Source organism: Panthera leo, chromosome A3 (genome assembly GCF_018350215.1).
Source record: "Panthera leo isolate Ple1 chromosome A3, P.leo_Ple1_pat1.1, whole genome shotgun sequence".
Classification (NCBI taxonomy): Eukaryota; Metazoa; Chordata; class Mammalia; order Carnivora; family Felidae; genus Panthera; species Panthera leo.
In genome coordinates this window covers 10,494,851-10,519,704 of record NC_056681.1, presented here as the reverse complement: position 1 = coordinate 10,519,704, position 24,854 = coordinate 10,494,851, and the positions used below count along the sequence as shown (strand labels likewise).

The 24,854-nt window shown below is 52.5% G+C and overlaps 1 protein-coding gene across 6 annotated transcripts in view; it reads right to left on the bottom strand.

Annotated features, from left to right (window-relative positions):
- Positions 1 to 24,854, bottom strand: part of NFATC2 (nuclear factor of activated T cells 2) — a 159,466-nt gene that overhangs the window by 128,925 nt on the left and 5,687 nt on the right. For 4 of the 6 annotated variants that reach the window (XM_042930654.1, XM_042930656.1, XM_042930655.1 and 1 more), the window contains exon 1: positions 11,392 to 11,697. The exons of 1 other annotated variant lie outside the window; for it this stretch is intronic. In XM_042930654.1, coding sequence (XP_042786588.1) covers positions 11,392 to 11,521 — 130 coding nt within the window. In that variant the 5' untranslated portion in view covers positions 11,522 to 11,697. Of the gene's footprint in view, positions 1 to 11,391; positions 11,698 to 24,854 lie in introns of those variants that run through there. One more of the 6 variants, XM_042930659.1, reaches the window with a different exon arrangement.

Genomic DNA, 24,854 nt, shown 5'->3' with positions numbered 1-24,854 from the left:
GTATCTTGCAATACGAGTCGTACGTGACGCCCAACGTCACATAATCCCACGTGAGCCAATGGGTCTCGAAATTCGCTTTGATACACAAGTGCTTTGGGTTACAAGCATGTTTCCGGGCCAAATTATGCTCGCAAACCAAGGTTTTACTGTACTTGGGAGTATTTTTTTCTGCTGACCTTCAGAAAATACATGGAGGGGGTCCAGGAGGCTTCCAACACCCCCTCTTGTTTTATGCTTTTACTCTTTCCCCCGGGCCATCCGGGAGCCGATCAACCAAACCTCACAGAAGCGTTGGTGACCCAGGGAGCTGCCGGCAGTAACGAAAACGATGTCTAACGTGTCAGCTAACGTGTCTATACCACTTAACCTACACCAAGAACCGCTGTGTGTGCGATAAATGTTGGTCTCCCAAGAACCCTATGAAGCAACTTTACCGATGGGGAAGTGAGGCTCAGAGAGGGGGACTCACGTTCCCAAGGTCACACAGCTTCTAAGTGGCAGTCTGGCTCCTCTCCTTCATAACCATGACTCTAGCCTGCTACTGATGAAAGGGGCTATTTCTTGGACGGTGATACCTTAGCCCCAACACGGGGGTTATGGGGTATCCAACTGGGGAGATGAGGTACCCCAAGAATTGGGAGCTGCTCTGGGGCGCCTGGGTGGCTCGGTCGGTTAAGTGTCCGACTCTTGGTCTCAGCTTAGGTCACGATCTCACAGTTCAGGAGTTCGAGCCTCACGTCGCACTGAGAGTATGGCGCCTGCTTGGGATTCTCTCTCTCCCTCTCTCTGCCCCACCCCTACTCACTCTGTCTCTCTAAATAATTTTTTTTTTAATTTCCTTTTAAAACAATTGGAGCTGCTCTAAGGGGTCCCATCAGGAGGCAACTGACAACCAAGGACATGAATTCCTTTCTTCTGAAATATCCACAATCCCTCCATTTGCCCCAGGATTGAGTCAACGATTTATTTTAAAATCACCGTCAGGCCACACTGTGGTCTCTGCCAGGGCCTCTCCTCCTCCAGCCTCTTTCGGGCCTGTTGCTCACCCTCGGGGACACACGGCCAAGTCTGAGGCAGCTGTTCAGTGCCAACCCACCAGCCAACAGATCGCTTTTGAAAAAAAAAAAAAAAAAAAGGAACAGCAAGAGAACATCTTCTCCGCCTAGAACTACGGGCGGGTGGAATTTTCAGGAAGCAGAATAGAATGATCAAAATAGAAACCCCGCTAGGGAACCTACACAGGGTCTGTCCTTGGGGGGAGGGGAGGCCCGGGGGGAGAGGGACGAGGAGAACCAGTGCTCTCAGGCCTGAAGGACTTGGGGGCAAGGAGTCAGGTCACGGCCCAGAAGCCAGACGCCCCTCGGCCTGGCAACGGGGCCCCGGGGCTGCGGGCCATCCCTGTCTGAGGCGGCAGGCCCACCACCTGATGAGCTCACACCCCAAGGTGTTTCGAGTCGCAGGCCCTGGGTTTGAGTCACACAGTCTGTTGCCATGGCAGCACTCGGGATGCCACAACCTGGCACCACACAGTACAGGCGGAGGAAAGGGGAGAAGGTGGAGGGAATGAGCCCTACCTCCTGCCACCCCACGACTCTCCTAACCTCCGAGGGCGGGGGTGGGGGGGGGGTGGTGCTGTGAGCAATCACCCAAAGGAGCAGGAAGGGGAAGCTTTGTCGTCTGGCGGCCTGCAGCGCCTGTAGCAAAGACCTTTGAAACGCTAGAGGCTGCCTCCAAGTAAGAAGTTCAGTGCCCAGCAAACTTTCCCAAAAGCCCCCCAGGCCCCTACCACGCCCACCAGACGCACACGCGCACAGGGGTTGGATGCCCCATCAATGAATCGTGTGTATTCTAATGCCAGAGAACCAGGTTGTCGCATTCGTCACTCGAGAAATGACACACACAGACGCAGGGCACGAAAGGCGAGAAATTCCATCCAGATAAGTCAGGTCCAGAAACGCCAGCAAGGGAAGAAAGGCAGTTTACCGTCCTGTCTCGTCAACGTGGAACCACCGGAAAAAGCCACCTTGAACGCTATGCTCTTTGCTGACCTTGTCCCCAGCTAAGACAGCTGTCTGCCTTCACCAGACGGGACAGAAAAGAGAGCTCCGTCCTGCTTCCCAGGCAGGCTGCCAAGAGGCCAGGCGCCCAGGACACAAGACCCAGGACGACTTGCAAGCCTTACAGACTGGCTGCGGGCATGTCTGTTTGCAAACCCCCATGCACCCACAGGCGGACACCTACTCCTTTTGGAGAGGGGTAGAGAGGTGTAAGGAATCTGCAACGCGCATGCATAAGGTCAGCTTTTGGACGGAGGCAGCAGAGCCCGGACATCGAGCCGACGTGAGTCATCTCCATTCTCAACTTGGGGTGCAAAGAACCACCTCCTGCTAGTTTAGTCATCCCATGGGCCCCTGCCGCTTTCGAGAAGTTCAGAGACCTTCCTATTTTTATTCATTGGATAGCTGATCTTCACTGGGCCGCAAGTTCTCACGGGTACTACCTCCTTCTCCGCAGCTTACGACCCCCCCCCCGCCCCCCCCGCCCCCCACGCCCCCCGCCCAGCCAGGAGGCAGGTGTTATCAAGTCCTCTGCGTTACAGAGAAACTGAGGCTTCAGGATACAGGGATTCACCCAAAGTCACAAGATCATCAGGGCCAGAGCTGGACCTCAAACTGAGACATCATTTAGGTGCAGTAAAATGCACAAGCATGAAACGTACATCTCATGCCTTTTTTACATACGTGTCTGTACCTGGTTCTGCCCACCACTCAAGATCTAGAACATTTCCATTCTGCCCGAGGGTTCCCCTGTGGCCCTACCCAGCCAGCAACCCTAACTCAGGCGGAAGGACTCACCCAGCCTGACTCCTCTCAGAGACTAGGTGCTAATACGCAGCCACGGTTTCTTTTTTAACCCCTTGCAGCACTCCCCCATATGACGACACCGTAATTCATGTGTCCAGTCAGCAGACTGTACTGCCTCCATTTTTCAAGAAGACCACCATCTGTGGGGCGCCTGGGTGGCTCAGTCGGTTGAGCGTCCAACTTTGGCTCAGCTCATGACCTCACAGTCGGTGAGTTCGAGCCCCGCATCGGGCTCTGTGTGCTGACAGCTGGGAGCCTGGAGCTGCTTCGGATTCCGTGTCTCCTTCTCTCTCTGCCCCTCCCCCACTTGTGCTCTGTCTCTCTCTCTCTCTCTCTGCCTCTCAGAAATAAATAAACGTTAAAAAAAATTTTAAAGAAATAAAAACAATAAAGAAGACTGTCATTTGACATCAAACTTGACTTCAATGAGGTCCATTTCTAACAGGAGAGTCCGTCCCTCCACACTTGTCATGTGGTGCGTGACCGAGAGCAAGGCTCCGACAGCTTCCTCACCAAAACGAGAAGGAAAGATCCGGTCAGAACCAGAAATAGACTTCAGATAATCCTGCCTCAGAAACAAGGCTCGCTGGGGCTAACCCACCTCTCCGTCAAAGGCCTGCACGGGGCAGTGGGGGGGGGGGGGACGCGGGGGGGGGGGGGTCACACGTTCTAACCAGCGCAGCAAAGACCCCTCACCTTCATGCCAGCCCCTCGGAGCCACACCCCTATTTGAGTCCCAAGCCCCTGGCACTGCCTGAAAAGCCGATTGCCACCTTTCCTAGAGCCAACCTGAAATCCAGGTGGAAACTTCCCCTGGAGAACAGCGGGGGCCCCTGAACTGGGCCAGGGGCAGAGATTTAAAATTAAAAGCTGATGGACTGACAGGTTCTTTATGTACACTTTCCCCCCAGTTTTCATGTTGGTGCCACGCTCCCAGAGGCAGGCACACTTGATCAGTGGCCCTGCCAACCCCAGCCATTCAGGACATTCCTCCTTCCTCCGGGGCAACGGAGGGGTGGTCCCCCACTGCGGGCCTCAGACCTGCAGCCCATCTTCCTCCCATCACACAGGTAAACAGCCCCTTTCTGTAGTCTTTACAGACACGGTTACAGGCGCTGCAGACCAAGTTCTTCCCCTCTTCATTCCACATCCCCCCTTTTGCAGGCATGCCCAAGCAGGTTTGTTTTGATAAGGACCTTTATAAATCCTGAGCTTTGCAGGCGACTTTCTTCCCTTCAGAAAGCTCCCCCAGCCACGGCTCAATTAAAATTCACATGGGAAGGGCTGGCTTTTAGAAATGCATTTAAACTCAAACAGGCCCAGGGGAGAAAACGGGTTCTCTCCCCAAACCTTCGAGGAGGAGGCAGGGAGAGTCCCAAATGCCAACTCGGAGGAAAGGCCATCTCTTGGTTCTGTTCACAGCTTAGTCTGCCCTGGAAAGCTATATCCCCTCCCCCACATGGGGGGGGGGGGAGGGAGATGTTGGGGGAAGGCATGTAAAATCCAAGGCAGGGGGCTTTCCATCTGAATGCCGGTTTATAAGAAATGCAAAGGACAGAGGAACCTGTTAAAAGAGTCCGGCATGTGGAGAACCGACCCTGCTTCTTCAACAAATAGCAAGAAAACAGACTGATGGGGACTTTCCTAGAATAAAAGAGACGCCACGGTCCCCTCAACCAGATACAACGTGAAGATCTTGTTTGGATCTTGGTTCAAACGAGTTCACAGCAAAAAGATACTTGTGACACAAGCAAGAAATCTGAAACTAGATATCTGAAATTAAGCCATTATTGTGCTGTTTTAGGTCTGATAATGTCGTCTGACTGGTCCCTGAGTCCTTGTCTTTGAGAGCTACCGACTGCTCTAGTTATTAACAAAATATTAAACCATCTGGAATTTGGTTTCAAGTAGTGGGGGGCCCGCACCCCCAGCGTAGAGAATATGTCCAGGGTGGAGAGGGGTGAGAGAAGGGTAGCCTGATGCTGGTAATTACTGAAGCTGGGTGATGGGAACGTGAGAGTCAATTATCATTATCTCTGTTTCCCTCTTGTGGGAAAAGTTCATCATTCAAGTGCAGCACAAAATCTTCTTGTTTTGGGGGAACCCATAGGGGGCTCTGCTCCAGGTAGAGAAGCAGACGGCCCCAGACCCTTCCCAGGAAGAGCCCCCGGGTCACATCTTGCCTCCTTCCCTGAGCTCAGTTTGAACCATCAGCAAAAAAAAAAAAAAAAAAAAAAACAAAAAAAAACCCTCACGCCAGCCTGAGGAAGCTAAGTTTGGCTGGAGCTCTGCGAAGGCTGCTGCGGCTATTTCCTGTGCTGGGGAGGAGAGCAGGAGGAAGTCCCTTCACGGGGGGAAGCCACAAGAATCCATCATACTGCACGCTCCAGGGCTGCTCCTTCCTGGCCCTGGCTCAAGGGTCCCAGGGGGCCGGGGCAGGGCACCTGGGGAAACCCTGCCTCCCCAAGAGAGGCAGCCACAGGACAAATCCAAGCCCCGGAGTCTGGACACTTGAGAAAGTTTTTGCAGACGGCCAAGTTCTAGAGCTGAGACAGGAGCCAGACGAGTTTTTCGAGTCAGAATGGAAGGTGCCTTAAGTAAGACACCTTGCTGTAACGCCCACTCAAGCCCGACAGCCAGGGGCTCCTCGCCAAGGACCGGACTCTTCAGCCCTTCCCTTAAGGCTCAGAATTCACCCAAGGTGAAGGTCGTCCCTTCCAAGGAGCCAAGGCCCTCAGGAAGTCAGGAGAGCTGGACGCTCCCTCAAAGCCCATCACCACTGCCAGCACCAGCCCATCTGCGCACAGCCCGCCTCCTGGTAGCCGCACATCTGGTCCAGCAGGTGAGCTTTGCCACCACCATCCCCCGCCCCCCGCCCCCGCACAGGTGAGAAAACACAAACCCCGAGAAGCAAAATCGCACCCCCACCCGTAGGTGGACCATCATGAAGAAATTATTCAACTTCTCATCCATTCATTTGGAAATTACTGATGGGGCACTTACTAACGCCAGGTACTTTTACTGGCCAAGGTCACGCAGGCAGGAGGCCACAACGTCAGAATTTCAAGGCAGGGTTTTCTGATTTCAGATCTGGCGGTCTGACTCGCTGCGCCTTTGGAGCTGGAGGAACAGGCACCCCGGGAGGCATGCACAATAATCCACCGGGATGCAGAAAGCAATGGGACAATAGCACAAGGCCCATTTAATTCCTGTCCTTTACCATTTTTATTTGTGCCGCACAGGTATAATCCCCTTGGGACAGCAGCAACGTTGACAATGCTATAAACACCAAATATAAGGACTGAACGCACCCCGTGCTACCATACGTGGGACGCCTCAGAGCCAGAGTCCGTGACATTCTGGCTGAGTTGTAGTGCTGACAGCAGGGACTCGGGACCCCAACTGCTTGGGTTCCAGGCCTGCCCTGCCATTTACCGCTGCATGACTCAGTAAAGGCAACGGACCCCCCCCCCCCAAAAGAGTCTGACTTCACTGGTCCCAAGTGCAGCCAGGATTGAGAACCACGGGCCACAATGCTGCCTTTTTTCAAATATATTCAACCTCATCCCCTTACAGGATCAGAAGGCCTTGGGAACCAACCCAAATAACACTGCTCCAAGGTTTGAAGAGCCTCCCTCCCGGTCGCCTCAAGAACAGAGGGCCTTTAATTTGGAAGCGTGGATGACAGGTGTTCAATAGTGAAGAATGGTTAGGGCAACTTTCTCCCCATTTCCCTCGCCTCCCTGACAAGGCCACCGCTCAGTCCTCGCCTTCATTCCACCTTTCCAGCTGCACCTGGAGACGCTATTTGCACAAAGCAGGCTTAATAAGGCCTGTCCTTAATTCGACGCAGACGGCAATGTCTCTGAATGTCACATGTGTTCAGCGAGACTGCTTGCTTAGGGTAGAACTCTATTTTTAGTAAGCACCAAAAACACCTCATGATACCATATCCCAGCACCTCATTTGTCCCTATTTGTTTACCAGGCCCTGTCCCACATTGGCCCCGGGGCCAGGCAAGGGCAGGACCACATCTGATGGTCTCTACACCCCCACAGGGCCTGGCACAAAACCAGCATTCAGGGAGTATTTGCTGAAAGAATCAGGTTTTAATTGTCCCCTGTGAATGGGGTAAGAGCAGGTGTTCCTGAGTGGAAGGGCAGGTGACACGAGGGAAGGGACTACGGTGGGGTCTGGGACTCTACCTGAAAATGGTCTAAAGGGCACGTGGAGGGCAGAAGGGGGCGTGCAGGGGTTATGCTCACGTGCGGCATGCACACATAGGATACCTGTGCACACGCACTCCTACAGCGGGTGCATGTAGGATGGGTGGCTTTTGTCCGCTTTTCCAAGGGCTGTGACCCAGCAAGTTTAAGGACCACCGGAACAGACTCTACAAGCAACGGCCAGGAGTCTATTTGCCTTTCTGAAGGGTCAAGGTTGGTGCCATTTGCATTCGCTTCCGAGGAAGTGAAGCAGGGACCCATCAGACCCACTGAGGCCTCCCAGAAGTGATCACTCCCAAGGAGTCAGTCCCTGATGGTCCGGAGGAGATGTGGCACCCTGGAGGGGACGGGGACTCCCAGGGGCCATCCAGCCCTCCCAGGGTTTTACACATTGGGAGAATAATTCGTTTCACTGAAGTCACAAGCACACACTAAGGAATTAAGCTTCTCATCTGTCCACTGACAACGCGTACAGGTCCCTCCCCTCCACGATGAGGTCAGTAGCGGAGGTCGGGGCTCCCACAGCGTGGTCCCCATTCCTTCTGTTACTTTTTTCAACCGAGGGAGACGGTGAAGTATAGGAAGAGTCTACTTTGCCTGCCTCTACAGCAGATTTGAAAACCTAGATAAATGAAGTGGATGATTTCTTAGAAAGATACGGCGTACCAAAATGGACTCCAGCAAACAAAGTGCAAGCCGACCAGTTCCCCCACACACGATGGAGAAAGCAATCCTAGCCCAACCCTGTAAAAAGGCACCAGGCCCGGATGGCTTCATGGGGGAGTTCTATCCCAACTCTAGAAATGCGACAGTCCCAACGACGCATCCATTGTTCCTGAGCATGGAAAAGTAAAGAAATCCAAACCACACACCAAAAGGGACACTACAGACAAGTATTGCTCATGAATACCACTGACAGGAATCTGAGATTTTATCAGACACCAGCCCCACCACTAGAAGAAAATAATACACAGTGACCAAGCAGGCTTTAAGGCAGTAATGTTCCAATATTAGGAAGTCTCGTAAGTGAGCACAAGAGATCTAAGAAGAATAAAACCATATTCTTCCACAGACCCTAAGACGTCTGTGACATAATTCAACTCTCATTCCTCTTCAAAACTCTCAAGAAAACAGGCATGGGTGGACACTTCCTGAACCTATTAAAATACAGACACTTCGATCCTGAAGATGACACACGAGGTATTCCTGATAGGGTCGGCACAACAGGTGCTCAAATAGTTAGCTGGAGGAGTAAACGAATAACGGCTCACATTAACTGAGCACCTCCATTAACAGAGCCAAGGGTTTAATAAAATGCTCATAACAAATCACACTCTGTATTGATTTAAACGGGTCAAGCCATTCAAGGCAAATAATCCTGTGAGGGTAGTAGTATTTCAGCTTTCGACAGATAAGCGAACCAAGGTCCGGAGAGGTTAAATGACTCGCCCAGGGTCACTCTGGTGGTAAATGTTTTCAACTCCAGTCTTGCCAAAGTGCCAGGCCCTTTACAAACGGCTCTACGTAACTCTCATCAGATAAAGGAATAGTGAACCCTCACACAGTGGTTCCGAATGCTGGCTCTGAAGCAAGACGGCCAGGTTCGGGGTTCAACTTTGCCATTTACCGGCTCTGCTCTCTTGGGAAGATTCCTCCACCGGTCTGTGCCTCGGTGCCTCCTCTGTAAAATGAGGGTGACCACAGTGCCCACCGGCTAGGGTTGGCGGGTTATTACAGGAGCTAAAAGGCATCTGCTACAATGTTAAAGTTCCATAAAACAAGCATCCAAATTTCCCAAAATCCGTAAGTCCCGTCATCCAGTTCTGACAACGTCGGTCCCATTAGCGGGCTCCTTCCTCCCTGGACTCTTGCCAAGCTCATTCATGCACAGAGTTAAGGGTAGCCCTCACATGCATCGCCAATATATTGTCGCCTGGGACAAAGCCCAGTAGCAAGCTAAAGGCTAGTGGCAGCCCTCGGAGAGAGCCACCGTTCAGAAGCAGAGAGGTGACCCCATGAACATCCGAGTAAGCCAGAGCCAGACCCACATCTGGAAGAGCTCGCTTAGCCTCTCAAGGCTCACACCCGCTCTGTTCTTCGGCCATGATGCTTCTGTGCTCCCAGCAAGGAAGCATTATTTACAGATTCCAGAGCAAACTCCCCACTCCGTAAGGGGGGCGGGGTGGCGCACATAGGAAATTCTTTCCCAAGAGCCAAGTTTAGAAAGGAGTAACTTTACGACACAGAAACCTGACAAGCACTACTGTGGCCAAGTTGATCAAGGTCGATTATCAACACTGATCAATCAAGCCGATACTAGGTACCCTTGATATGATGCGATGGAAACAGTCACTTCACCTGCGTGGTCCTCCTCTCTAAAACCCATAGACCCAAGTCCTTCCAGGAGAGAAACATCAGAAAGACCCTAAGTCGGGCACGATTCTACGGTATATCTAACCGGTGTTCCTCAAAACTCAAGTTCCCAAAAAAATAAAAAAAAAATAACAAAGACCACTTGAATCTGAATAAAGTATGGACTTTAGCTCATCATGACGCATCAATATTGGATCATGAATGATAACAAATATACCCGTACTGATATAAGATGTTAATAAAACGGGGCCCCGGGTGCTCAGTATATGGGAACTCCCTGTACTGTCTTGACAACTTTTCTGTGAATCTCAAACTGTTACCAAAAAAATAAAGTTTGTTGGTTTTTTTAAATGATTCCAGGGCTTCCACTGTGGCCATTTAGACACCCATCTGGCGGCCACCAAGCACCACTTGCCAAAAAAAACTATAAAAAGCACCTCCCATCAGATTTGGCTTGGAAACTATTTCCCCGGAAATCTCCCCCGTGCAAAAAAAAAAAAAAAGTTAGCTGATTGTGAATCTGGGAGGGGTGTATTAGTTCTCTGCAAAACATGACTTTAATCTTACCAAACAAAGACCACGGATGTTAAAGGGACCTTAAAGCGATCACTTGCAGATTCTTAATTGTGTCTTTTCAAAGCAAAGGATGGCCTCCAGATTGCAACTCGAGAAGACTGGTCTCTTTTGCTTGCTAATTATTTCCATCTCCAGCCAAAATTCAGAACGATTACCAGCTATCATCTTCACTTGGTATCCAAGTCAAAGCAAACGCCCCTCACCTAAGGTGGTCAGTGAAGACAGCGAAGGAAGGAAAGTGAAAAGTTCTCATTCGCCTGCCTAACACAGCATCTCTGGGAAACGCCAAGCCCCCAAAAGTCTGTGAGAAGTCCTCCTACACAACCCCTTCCTGCCCTCCGGATGCGGCCAAGCCCCTGTGCATCTGGAAGTTACCAACAGGCCTGCCCCCGGAGGCTTTGACAAGCCCTGGGCTGGGCTGTCAAAATCAGGAAGCCCAGTTGGGTGGGTTTTTTTTTGTTGTTTTTTTCCAAGACAACCTGTTAACCAGAAAAATACAGCGAGGTTCCGCATGCGACCTCCTTTTCCTTCTGACGAATGCTCCTGGTAAGCAAAAGCGCCGGCCCAGCCTGGGGAAGTCCCCAGCCACAGAGGGCCCTTCAGCACATACACTGACAGCTAGTTTAGGCAGGAATAGGCTTCTGCCTGAATCCAATCCGCAGGCCAGCCTTTCCCCGAACCCCACATCCATTAGGGCAGCGGGGCAAGGGATCACCGTTTAACAAAGCTCAGACTGATCCCTTTAGGGGGACTCGCAAAAGCTGGCAGCCGACACCAGGGAGGAAACGGTCAGGCTTCCTAACAGTGAAGTCGCGCCAACCTCCAGCATCTGAACCTCCTGCGTCTGAAGGCGCAGACAACCTCTTCATTAGTTTCAGCACAAAGTTCCCGACAAACTCGGCTCCCAGGCGCTGTTCACAGAGGAGAATCCGTTGCCACCTCTCTGTGCCCCGGTTCCCTCCCTGCTAACTCCATTCTCTGGCTTCCCCACCGCCTCCGTCCAGAGGCAAATCACTTCCTTTCCCCTCCGACGACCCTGCAGCTGGGGGCCAGCTGAGCCCCTTGCCACCTTTTGCTCGGCTACCGGCGACCCCCAGGGAGGAGACCCGAGTAACTACAGACTGACGCCCTACTGGGCAAGAGTGAGCCTACCGCCCCCTAAGGGTGGGTGGCAGCAGTCCCAGATGCCTCGTGCCCTCCCTCTCACCTGGGGAGACGCACCCCTCCCTCCCCACCCCACCCCCCGCCCCGGGAAGTGTGACATCGGGAGCACAGAGGGGTCCTGTGTCCACTCCGCAGGCCGGAGCCCCCGCCCGGGCTCAGGGGGCCAGGCCGGGGGAGCCTCCACCGACCTTCGATAGGATTCAAATAGTCATAGTCGAAGAGGATGGAGAAGTCGAACTCGTCTTGGGGGCTGCCCCCGGGCTCGTGGCCTGGGGCGTCCCCGCCGTCGGGGTCGGGCTGCGGCTCCGGGGCGTCCATGGCGCGCAAAGCGGCGGGAGGGTGGCGGGGCCGGGGGCGAGCGCGGCCTCGGCCTGCTCCCGGGCACCCTCGCCCGGGGGTGCGAAGGGGGCAGGAAGCGGGCCCGAGAGGCGGCGGCCGCGGCGGGGTCGCTGTCCTCGCGGGGACGCACGCGGGCCCGGGGATGGCGCGCTGGCGCAGCGGCTGCTGGACGCGCCCGGGGAGCTGAGCGGCGGCGGAGGCGGCTGCGGCGCGAGCTTCCTGCTCCGGGAGGCACCTGTTGCGGCCCGCGGCGGGGGAGGCGGGGACAGGGCGGCCGGGCCGGCGGGGGCGGGGCCGCCACCGGGGACTCGGGGGAGGGCGCGAGGTGGGGGGAGGGGCTGGCCGGCCGGCGCCGGGGAGGAAGGAGACCGCCCCCCCCCCCCTCCCCCGGCTGCAGCCGCACCGCCCGGGCACCGCGCTTAGCCACCCGCCGGGCCGAGCTGGGGGCCTCCTCCTTCCCCCCTCCCCGCGGGCGAGGCTGCGCGCTCTGCGGGACCCAGGACCCAACGCCAAAGCCTCTGCCACCTGTAGTGTTGCCCAGCTGCTCCCAATCTTTTCCCTCCTTTCTCCTCTAAGCGGGGGAGGGGGGGGAACCAATCCCTTCTATGGCAGACTGAGTCTCCAGGTGCCTCTGGGTGCCCACAGCTGTGGCATGATATTGACCTACAGTCACTTGTGTACCCCTGACCGCAGGTTCCCAGGACCTGAGAAAGAACGCGAGGTACTCTGAGAGCACAAGCCTCACTCTGACATCTATACCTCGTTGCCCACCTACCGTGTGCCTGGTGCCAGGGACCCAGCGTGACCCAGACACTAACGACCTGGGACGTTCAAGGTGGGGGTAGGGGCGGGCATGAAGGCGATAAACAAAAGGACAGAGATCATCTTGAACAGTGTCCGGAGGGAATCGCCAGGGGTCTGGGGTAAGGGCTGGCTGTTGGAGAGGCCTTATTCTCTTGGGTGGTCACGTAGGGCCTCTCTGGGAGGGGACATTTGGATGAACCTAACCGATCTGGGGAAAGAGTGTTCGGGCAGCAGGAACCAAAGGAATGAATCCTAAAGCAAGAAGGGGCTGGCTGTGTTGCCAAGCAAAGAGGGCAGTGCATTCAGAGAGGTGGGCAGGTAACGAGTCACCTGGACACTTGTTATAAAGACAGATCCCAGGCCTCTCCGTGGAGCTTCCGATTCTGATTCCGAAAGTCTGGAGCAGAGGCTCAGGAGTGTGTGTGTTTTTATTTTTATTTATTTTAATGTTTATTTATTTTTGAGAGAGACAGAGCGCAAGCAGGGGAGGGGCAGAGAGAGAGGGAGAGACACAGACTCTGAAGCAGGCTCCAGGCTCCCAACTATCATAGCAGCACAGAGCCCAACGCAGGGCTCGAACTCACGAACCATGAGATCATGACCGGAGCTGAAGTCAGATGCTTAACCAACTGAGCCACCCAGGCGCCCCAGGAATGTGTATTTTTAAATAAGCACCCAATGTGAATGTCGTGAACAGGTACATTTGGGGAACGCTACATAGGAATCCAGTACCACCCCCACCCCCATAAAACAGTTCCAGGGGTCTCGGACTAAGTTAGCTGATGTCAGAAAATAGACTCATGGGAGCAGAAAGGGAGAGTAGAACAGTGGTCTTCGACCCGTACAGCATGTTAGAATTACCCGGAACACTTGTTAAATGTGCCTAGGCTTCACTCCGGGCCCACGGAACCAGAACATCCAAAGTTTTTTGTTTGTTTGTCCGTTTGTTTTTCCCCAATGACCTCAGACGGATCTAAAGTGCATGCAGTGTTGAAAATCTCTGCATCAGAAGATTAGATGGGGGAGGTTCAAAGATTCCCAGAGAGCCACAACTTGACCTCACATGGGGAATGACTCAAATCCTTCCCCCTGTGCCAGAAAGAACTGAGAATGTGCATCCTTCACATTCTCACCGCTCTGCTCCATGAAGGCATTTGTGCAAAGCTAGCGATTGTCATTCATTCCACAACCATTCACTGAGCACCTGCCAGGTACCTGAGCTGCTACAGATCTCAGGGATGCAGCCATCAACAGGACGGCATCTCTACCCTCATCATGCGTGTATCCTGGAAGCAAAGAGACACAGCAATGAATAGGGGGTTCCAAATGGCACTGAGACCAGTGGTTCTTAACCCAAGCTGTGCATTAGAATCACCTGGAGAGCTGTTTAAACATGCAATGGCTGGGCCCCACCGGAGACCAGTTATAATCAGAATGCTAGAACACAGGGCCTGGGCATCAGGGTTTTGTAAAAGCTCCCCCCAGATGCTTCCAGCGTGTGGTCAGGGATGAGTAGCACTGGTTTAGACTCTCATTTCAGGGACCCACGCTGGGCTCAGGACTTGCCAACTCCCAGGGTTCCAGAAACCAGAGTTTCTGGTTGTCAGAGCAGAAAATGATCCTGTTCATTGGTTCCTAACCGTAAGGACAGCTACACTGGATGTATCCCAACACACATCTTAGGGCATCTGATAAATGTAGATGGAGGAGGGGAGAGTGATGACCCAGACTGGGACACTTAGAGCCAAGTATCTAGAAGGAGGTGGGTGCTCTGGGGTCCTTAGGACAGGACCCTGAAGTGTAGTCAGGGGTAAACAAAGGAACCAGTCTACCCTTAAATAGAAAAAAAAATAAGGGCTGCTGTCACCCTCACGTGTCCTTTCTCATTCCCCATCCTCTAATCAGGTAGACATCTGTTGATTTTTCCTACTTGGAATCGTTCCCTGCTTCTGATAACAGCATCCCAGGGTGTTCCTTTGGGAAACTACTCGTGACACAATTTTGGCAAAACTTGTCCCATCCTCCTCTGGCAAAAAAAAGTGGATGAATGACCCAGGCTTGACCAGAGAATTTTATCTCCTCTAGCCTATGAGACTTACTGAGGCAGGGGGCATGACTGCCTCATTCATACACGGCTTTATGTCCAGTGGATGTGTGGATGGATAGATGGACGAATGGAAGAGTGGGTGTTTGGATGGATGGATGCATGGATCCATGGATGCATGGATAGATGCATGGATGGATGGATGGATGCATGGATGGATGGATGCATGCATGGATGGGTGGATGGGTGGATGGATGCATGGATGGGTGGATGGATGCATGAATGGATGCGTGGATGGGTGGATGGATGCATGGATGGGTGGATGGGTGGATGGATGAGTGGATGGATGCATGGATGGATGGATGGATGCATGGATGGATGCATGGATCCATGGATGGGTGGATGGGTGTATGGGTGGATGGATGGATGCATGGATGGATAGATGCATGGATGGGTAGATGGATGCATGCATGGATGGGTGGATGGATGGATGAGTGGATGGATGAGTGGATGGATGCATGGATGGATGCATGCATGCATGGATGGGTGGATGGGTGGATGGATGCATGGATGGGTGGATGGATCCATGAATGGGTGGATGGATGCATGGATGGGTGGATGCATGCATGCATGGATGGATGGATGCATGGATGGGTGGGTGGATGCATGGATGGGTGGGTGGATGTATTGATGGATGGATAGATGCATGGATGGATGCATGGATGGGTGGATGGATACATGGATGGATGGATGCATGCATGCATGCATGCATGGGTGGATGGGTGGATGGATGCATGGATGGGTGGATGGATGCATGGATGGATGTGTGGATGGGTGGATGGATGCATGGATGGGTGGATGGATGAGTGGATGGATGCATGGATGGATGGATGCATACATGCATGCATGCATGGATGCATGGATGGATGCATGGATGGGTGGGTGGATGCATGGATGGGTGGATGCATGCATGCATGGATGAGTGGATGGGTGGGTGGATGCATGGATGGGTGGATGGATGCATGGATGGGTGGGTGGATGTATGGATGGGTGGGTGGATGGATGCATGGATGGATAGATGCATGGATGGATGCATGGATGGGTGGATGGATGCATGGATGGATGGATGCATGCGTGCATGGGTGGGTGGATGGATGCATGGATCCATGGATGGGTGGATGGGTGGATGGGTGGATGGATGGATCCATGGATAGGTGGATGGATGCATGGATGGGTGGATGGGCTGGGTGCATGGATGGATGGATGCATACATGCATGCATGCATGGATGGGTGGATGGACGCACGGATGGGTGTATGGGTGGATGGATGGATGCATGGATGGATGAATGCGTGGATGGGTGGATGGATGCATGAATGGGTGGATGGATGCGTGGATGGGTGGATGGGCAGATGGATGCACGGATGGGTGGATGGATGCATGGATGGGTGGGTGGATGGGTGGGTGGATGGATGCATGGATGGATGCATGCATGCATGCATGCATGGATGGGTAGATGGATGCATGGATGGGCGGGTGGATGGATGCATGGATGGATGGGTGGATGGATTAATCAATGGGTGCATTGATCAATCGATGGAAGAGTAGATATTTGGATGACAGTAGATGGATCAATCAATGGCTCAATAGAAAAGTGGACGTTTGGCTGGAGGGAAGGAGGGATGGATGGACAAAGAGAGTTTAACTCTCCCGTGTGAATAAGTTCCTTAGGTTTTTTAAGGCTCCTCCACCCTGAGGGTTCCTCTGGCCACCCAGTTGTTAGTGCAAGAGCCTCAATCGTTCCCCGTACCCAGCAAGATGAGATAATGAAGGGAAGAGCACGCGACAACTGACGTGCTACAAACCCTTCGGCCTTAGGAAGGGCGGCTCAGGACACTCTGAACAAGGCCGTACCGGCCTCAGTTGTTCCTCTGAACAGAGGATATATTTTAAAGGCTTCTAAGGTTTGGAATCTGCACCCACACGATCCGAATTCTTTCAAGGGAAGAGGTTCAAACCAGGCCCCGCCCCCAGTCTCTGCTGGCGCAGTGGGAGGTGACAGGTGTTCCTCCTCTAAGGGCCACCTTGAAGGGTAGGGGTTGGGGTTGAGGGGGAAGACACAGTTTCAACTCCAAAATAAATAATGTGTGCTCTTAGGAGCAGGGACGGGGAGCAGAACGCATGACCTTTATGCATTCAGGGGCCATCCCAGGGGGCAGGGGTGGGGCGGAGGCCTTGACATTGCAACTCTGTCAACCTCCTCTCTGACCTGCCGCTGACCTCCTTGCAGAACCCTAGCCTCTTAGTTTTCCTCCAGCCCTTCCAACACAAGTGCCAGGGGAAGCCAGTGAGGCCCCTGAGAGCTCGAAACTTCTGGTCACACACTGTACTGCTCTGGCCCTGGGCCAGGAATTCGGCTCAATTCAACGAGCGTTGACCCTAATGTGTAACTGCACACTGAGGTAAGTGCCACGAAGAAAAGAAGGTGCTACAGGGCTTATATCAAGGAAACCTGATGTAGATGGGGAGTTCAGGGAAGGCTTCCCTAGGAGGTGATGTTTCCGCAGAGACCAGAAAGTCGCCAGGGGACAGTGAGGGGAAGAACTACCAGCCAGCCGGCACAGTATGTGCAAAGGCCCTGAGGCAGGAGGAAGTATGAAGTGTTGGCGGGATGGAAAGGAAGACTGGAGTGGCAGGTGCTCAGGAACCTGAAGAAGGTGTAAGGTAAGGCTGGGAGGTAAGTGGGGGCCCTGGGACAACGTGGAGAATTCTGGACACGAGAGCAGGGGGGAGCAACCAAGCAGGGTCAGGCGGTGTGCGACAAGATCACGGTCAAGTTTTTGAACAATTGCTTGGGTTCCGTGTGAAGAAACTGCAGGGTAAAGGGTTGCAGCGGAAGACCAATCAGGAAGTGCCTGTAACCATGCAGGCAAGGGGTACCGGGAGCGTGGGCTGCAGCCACAGCAGCGAAGATGGAAACGGAGGCAGCACACAACGGACACACGTGTGTACCCTCGTCCTGGGTCCATCCTTCCCCCTTCTAGGCTTCCTCTTAAAATGCAGCACAAATTTGATTCCACCTGAATACAAGTATGCGAGGGGCACTGGGCCCTGAGTCCTGAGGCCCATTCAGGTTGGCCCTGGAGGGACCCACTCACTGCTCACCGCTCCCTCCTTTGTCCCTCCTCGTCTAAAGCCCCTGTTTATCCGCAGCCCGGGCCTCTCCCCTTAAATCCGGGGTCGTAGGCCCAGCTGCCAACCCAGCACTCCCTGTGGGCGTCCAACAGGCATCTCCAGCCGAACGTGTCCAAACCTCTCCGCTCCTGCTATTCCCAGATCAAATATCACCCCCTCCCCGATTCACCCGGTTCTCTGACCCAAATCCAAGTGGTAGTCCTGGACCCGTCTTGTTTTCTCACACGCACAGGCAAACCCGCAGCAGAGCTGGGCATCTCTAGCCTCAAAATGCAATCTAGGCCCGACCGTTTCTGGCCAACCTAAGACCTCTTCCTCCTTCCCCAGTGACCCACTTCCCGCCACGACTGCAGGAGTAGCCTCCTCCCCGGTCTTGCCATTTCCACTTTTGCCTTTACACAGAGCAGCCCGGGCGATCCTTTCAAAATACAGATCCGATCAATCCTCCTGTGGCTTCCCATTACGTTTAACATCAAATACAAACACCTTGACCTACAAGGCCCTGGAGAAGCTGCCCCAAGCCCCAGCTCTCTTGGGATATCATCTCTCGCCACTCTCCCCTTCTCTTACTCACTTCTGCCACCCTGATTGTCCACCTGTTCCTCGACCGTGCCAATCGTGGCCTCACCTCAGGGCCTTTGCACCAACTACTGCTGTCGATATTTGTCAGGCCACTCCCTCACCTTGTCCATCCCTCAGCTCAAACGTCCCTCAGAGAGACCTTCCATGACCATCCCAATAAAAATAGCCCCCCCTAGCATTCTCTGGCCCTGCACCCGTGTTCCTCCAAGCCTTCGTCTCTACAGTATATGGTACTCATCTGTATATTTCCTCACCTGTTTACTGCCTGTTCTTGTCACTGGAATGTAAGCCCCACAGGGGCAAGGATGTGGGTCTGCTTTGTTCACTGGTTTATCCGGGGTTGTCAGATTTAGCAGATTAAAAATACACAACACCCAGTTAAATCTAAATTTTAGACACACAACAAAATTTTTTTTTTAGTGTAAGTATGTTCCATATATTATATGGGACATTATTTTAAGTTTATTTCTTTATTTTGAGAGAGACAACACGAGTCGGGGAGGGGCAGAGAGAGAGGGAGAGAGAGAGAATCCCAGGCAGGCTCCATGCTGCTGCGGGGCTCAATCCTGTGAACCGTGAGATCATGAACCTGAGCCGAAACCAAGAGTCAGACGCTTAACCAACTGAGCCACCCAGGCGCCCCTACCTGGGACCTATTTAAACTAAATATGATTCATTGTTTGAAACTCAGAGTTACCTGGGCATCCAGTACTCCGGCTGTATCCCCAGATCCTAGAATAGTACCCAGCACATGGCAGGCAGTCACTAAAAGGCAGCTGAAGGAAGGAAGGGATGAAAGAACAGTGCCCATCATAGCTTTTCCTGAGAGATCAGTCCATACCTGAGCTTGCTTCAGCAGGGGCACCTGGGTCCCCGCTTTCCTCAGTTTAATGGGACTTAAATTGTGTTTTGCACAATCAGCGGCCCAACCTCTAGAGTGGTTATGACACCTGTAATCATTTTTATAAGAGAAACATCTCATCTGACTCAGTGGTTTCAGGGAAATTCTGCCCGTACATGTTTTTTGGTGAGAAAGAAAAAAATACTTCTAGAAATATGTCCTGTTATAGAAAATATGCGCTTGGGGTTATTATAGCAAGACTGGGGTGGGGGGGAGCACCTGTGTGGCTCAGTCGGTTGGGCATCCAACTCCTGATTTTGGCTCAGGTCATGATCCCAGGGTCATGGGGTCGAGCCCCACATTGGGCTCTGTGCTGAGCGTGGAACCTGCTTGAGATTCTCTCTCTCCCCCTCTGCCCCTCTCTCCTGCTTGCATGCAGGCTCTCTCTCTTTTTCTCACTCTAAAAAAAAATAAGACTAGTACATCGGAATCCAGTCACCACTGCCCCCACCCCCACTGACCTCCCTGATGGTCAATGGCACCCACAGTCCTGAAAACATAAATGTTTGGCCAAGGTTGGGGCGGGGGAGACCTTCTGGTATAACAAGGAATGTCCCAGAGCTGGGAGGCCCAGGATCCAATCCAAGTTCTTCCTCTAACTCACTCTGCAACTTTCAAGCAAGCCACCTGGGCTTACTGTGCCTCAGTCTCTCCATCTGTAAGATGGGGGGGTAGTGAACTGGATAATACCTGAGCCCCGGTTCTGGCTCTAATATTCCAGGATTCTCTGACGCTCACCCGGGTGGCAGCCAGGGCCATCTTCATGGGCTACAACCTGTGAAGTCACACAGGACCCCGTGCTCAGAAGGACCCTACGCTTAGTTGGCTCTGCCGTCACCGTCTTAAGATTCTTAATTTTTGAACATGGGACTGCACCCTTTCACTTTCCACCGGGCCCCGCAAAATGAGGCAGCCGGGCACGATGGCAGAATTTAACGAATAAGTCACGATTCCCATCACGAACTCCACACCTTGACAACGCCCGTGGTAGTAAAAGCTTGACTACAAAATGTAGGCACTGAAACCTTTTTTTTAAGTCTAATCCAAAAAGTAGGAAGATTCTTCACCAGATTCCAGAAACAATCCCGCCTCGACATCAAGCACATCCTGGGATTCTCACCCTAGATGTTAATATTATAATTTATAGATGGATGCGTTGGGACTCCCCCGGGCCTGGAATTCGGATAAGCCAAATGAGGCTAGATTCAAGCAATGCCAACGTCTCAGCCATCAAATAAATGGTATTTCCATAAAATGTTTTTAAAAATCAAAATGAATGAGGTGCCTGGGTGGCTCAGTCGGTTGAGCATTCTACTTCAACTCGGGCCATGATCTCACCGCTTGTGAGTTCAAACCCCGCATCGGGCTCTGTCCTGACAGCTCGGAGCCTGGAGCCTGCTTCGGATTCTGTGTCTCCCTCCCCCCACTCATGCTAGTGCTAGGTCTCTCTCTCTCTCTCTCTCTCTCTCTTAAAAATAAACATTAAAAAAAAATTAAAGAGGCGCCTGGGTGGCTCAGTCGGTTGAGCGCCCGACTTCAGCTCAGGTCATGATCTCAGTCTGTGAGTTCGAGCCCCGTGTCGGGCTCTGTGCTGACAGCTCACAGCCTGGAACCTGCTTCAGATTCTGTGTCTCCCTCTCTCTGCCCCTCCCCTGCTCACGCTTTGTCTCTCTCTCTCTCTCTCTCTCTCTCTCTCTCTCTCAAAAATAAATAAACATTAAAAAATTTCTTTAGTTAAAAAACAAAAAAATCAAAATGAATGTGAAAAAAAAAAAAAAATCCATGGCAAGCAAACTATTCCGGAGCCTGAGGCTAAAGGAAAAATGAGTAATACTGATCCTGTCTTGATTTAAATTTTTTGTTTTTATCTTTGGTTTAGCATGGATTTTTGACATCAATTTTGATTTTTAAAATATTACTCATCTCGATTATGGAGTCTTCTGGTGTTTCCTTATGTTTCGCCTCCCTCCCCGCCCCCCCCCCCCCCCCCCCCCCCCCCCCCCCGCGAAAGCCATTTTCAGGAACGAGCTCCTTATGAATGGGGGGGGAACAGCAAGACCGGTTTGAGACCCGACTTCTACTCCACTCTGCCACCTACATCATCTTTTAAAGTCTGCACAGGACTTCTCCGCTGTGAGAAAACCAATCTCCAGGAGGGGATTGCTCTGAGGGTGCGAGGTTCTGCTGAAAAAGTAGCCCCCCAACCCCCCACAGCTGCCCCTTGTCCCCCTGAGCCTGTGAGCTTGAGACCCCAGCTTCCGGGTTCTTGACTCCTCCTGCCTGGTCCCTGCCCACCCAGCACGTCCCGACTGTGTTTCCCCTCTTGACGCTTTGCTTCCCGGAAGTTCCCCTCTGCCTTCCGAAACTGATCCTTAGCAGGGGAGCGTGGCGGCAAACTCACCTTCCCCGCAAACCCGCTGTCCTTGCCTTTAATTAAGCAGCGGGCGCCATGGGGGGCGGGGAGCTTCATCTGCTGCTGTGGAAGGCGACGAAGGGCCGGCAGGTGAGGGGACCGGGCCCAGCCCCACAACCATTTCTCAACCATCTGCCTTCTTCTGCCTTTCTGTCACCCGGGCTGTCCCCCTAGACGACCGTGCCTCCCCAGGATTGTGTTTCTCATTTCCACTCTCTCCCTTGCCGCAGTCGCTGCAGACTGGGACAGCCGTGTTCGCTTCGTGCTCTTTGAAGTCGGGGAGTGGTGAGGACAGCAAGCTGACTTCGGGGACCTCAGAGCTACCCTCCCTCACCTTCACACCCTGGCCCCCCAAAGACACACATGGCATCTGCTCTTGCCCCCCCCTCCCCTCTCTCGCATTTCTCTGTCAAAATGATCACTAGATCTCGCTGAAACTTTTAGTGATTTAGCAGGTAAATGGCTTCAGGTATGATTGTCTCCCCGACTTTACAAAAGGAAAAATCTTTCCCTGACTTGCAGAAGCAAACGGGCATGTCTTCTGTACCTTGGACTTTCTCCATAAGGCCTAGCTGTTACCTTGCATCTGGCAGACCCTTCATACACACCTCTGAGCTCACGGGGTGAGTGAATGAAGTAGGTCATCCAGAACCCACAGAAAAGACCCCGGAGATCTGGCAGACAATGGGTTTATCCCCTTTCGGACAGCCTTGGAGGTTATGAGGCTGAAGGAAAGTACGAACTTGAATTTAAAACAATAACACGACAGCTAATGTGAACGGACCACTTTTTTGTTTTTTGTTTATTTTTGAGACAGAGAGAGACAGAGCATGAGCAGCGGAGGGGCAGAGAGAGAGGGAGACACAGAATCCGAAGCGGGCTCCAGGCTCCGAGCCGTCAGCACAGGGCCCGACGCGGGGCTCGAACTCACGGACCGTGAGATCGTGACCCGAGCCGAAGTCGGACGCTTAACCGACTGAGCCACCCAGGCGCCCCTGAACTGACCATTTCTATCTACGCTGAGAGCATCACAGACATGATCTTTAAACCTCCAAGCACCCCCTCCTCATGTGCAAGGATCACTATTATCCACTTTTCAGTTAAGGAAACTAGGCCCAGAGTAGGTCGTGATGTCACTTCTAAAGTCACACAAGCCACCACGGAAATGGTTTTGTCCCACACAAGTCTGATACTGATTACTGAGTCACACTGTTCCTCGGTTATTAGCTAAGGGCGGATTTGCTAAGGGACATTTTGGACCAAGATGAAACGCTGAAAAAAAGTCTTATGACTCCCGGTGATAGCAGAGGACGAAGGAGGGGCTGAATTGGGGCGTCTCGACTAGACCGAGGGCAAGACGTGTCTGAAGTGGTCTGTATTCTTCGCAAAATTAGTGGCATCTACTCCCGTCGCCAAAAACAGGGACCATTCCTTGCAGGACCCCAGGACCCCGAGGGAACACAGTTCGGGAACCACAAAGCCTCACGCCCTGTGGACTGGAAAGTACCACCTCGTCTGCCCCACGCCGGTCCCAGCCACCAGTAACTGCCACCCAGGCCGCCCCGACGGCCTCCCAGGTGCACTCGGAACACGTACTCTTACCCGCCAGAGGCCGCCTGCACTTAATGGTCAGTATGGGCTTTTGCAAGATTAACGAGACCACACCCTCTGCTGCTTAAAATTCCCCTAACGCCTCCCCATGACTCAGAGAGTGAACCTCAAGCTGCTCCTTCCCTGGCTTGCCTCCATGATCTCGTCCCCTATCACACTCCCCGGCCCTCTCGGGTCCAGCCGTACAGGCTTTCTCGCTGCTCACTGAACGTTCCAAGAACATCTCTCTTCTCGGGACCTCTTCCTTCTGCCTGGATGCTCTTCTCCCAAACATTTCATAGGCAAACCCCAGGCCACTCAGAAGTCAGTGAAAAACGACATCTCTTCGAAGAGAAAGGGGACCATTCAGTCTGAATGAGCGATCTCTACTGTGCGGGCCACGCTGTGTGTCTTCCCCAAATCACGTTCAGTTCCTAACCCCAGGTACCTGTAAATGTGGTCTTACTTGGAAATAGGGTCTTTGCAGGTGTAATCAAGTTAGGGTGAGCTCTTTAGAACTAAAGGCTGGAACCCAATGCCTGGTATCCTTATGAAAAAAAAAAAAAGGAGGGACACACACATACACAAGGAAGGCCACGTGAGGGCAGATGGAGAGACCAGAGAGATGTATCTACAAGCAAGGACTGCCAGGAGCCACCAGAAGCCGGAAGAGACGAGGAGGGGTCCTCCCCTAGAGCCTTCAGAGAGAACACGGCCCTGCCCACACCTCGATTTTAAACTTTTAGTCCCCGAAACTGTGAGAAAATAGATTTCTGTTGTTTTAAGCCACCCAGTTTGTGGTAACTTGTGAGGGCAGCCATAGGAAACGAATACTCCCACCCACCACCCATGCGTGTACACGCACACGTATACACACATACATGCACACATGTGTGTGCATATGTGCATACATGTGCACACATATGTGCACACATTACCCACACATATACGCATGCATGCTTGCACACACATGCACACATGCACATATACGTGCATGCACACGTGCATACACATACACATATACACACGCACACATGCATACATCTATACACACAACACATGCACACATGAGTACATGCATACACGCATGCACATATATATGCATATACACATATGCCCACACGCATATACACATACACATGCATACACGTATATACACATGAATACACGCACATGTGCATGCACACACACATATACACATGCCTACACACACATACGCGCATGCATGCACATACACATATACACATACATGCACACATGCATGCACATGCACATATACACATGCATGCACACACATATATGCACATGCCTACACATACATATGCACATGCATGCACATACACATATACACATACATGCACACATGCGTGCACATGCACATATACACATGCATGCACACATATATGCACATGCTTACACATACATGTGTGCATGCATGCACATACACATATACACGTGCATGCACACATGCGTGCACATGTACATACATGCGTGCATACACACGTGTGTTAGTACATGTACATGCGTACACACATGCACACATACGTGCATACGTGCTTATACCAAGTTATTCCCAGCTCTATTCTCCTACTTTGGTCTCTAGCATTTGACCCCATTCAAAACTATCTTGGGTATTCCCGGGTCCACTTGCTTGCCGCTTGTCTCATGAAGGCAGACGGTCTCATTCCCTACTCCTTCCCCAGCATCTGGGATGGTAACCGGCACATAGTAAATGCTCCAAAACTGTTGATGAACATGAGTTCGATGGGCAAGGGAGCTTTCTT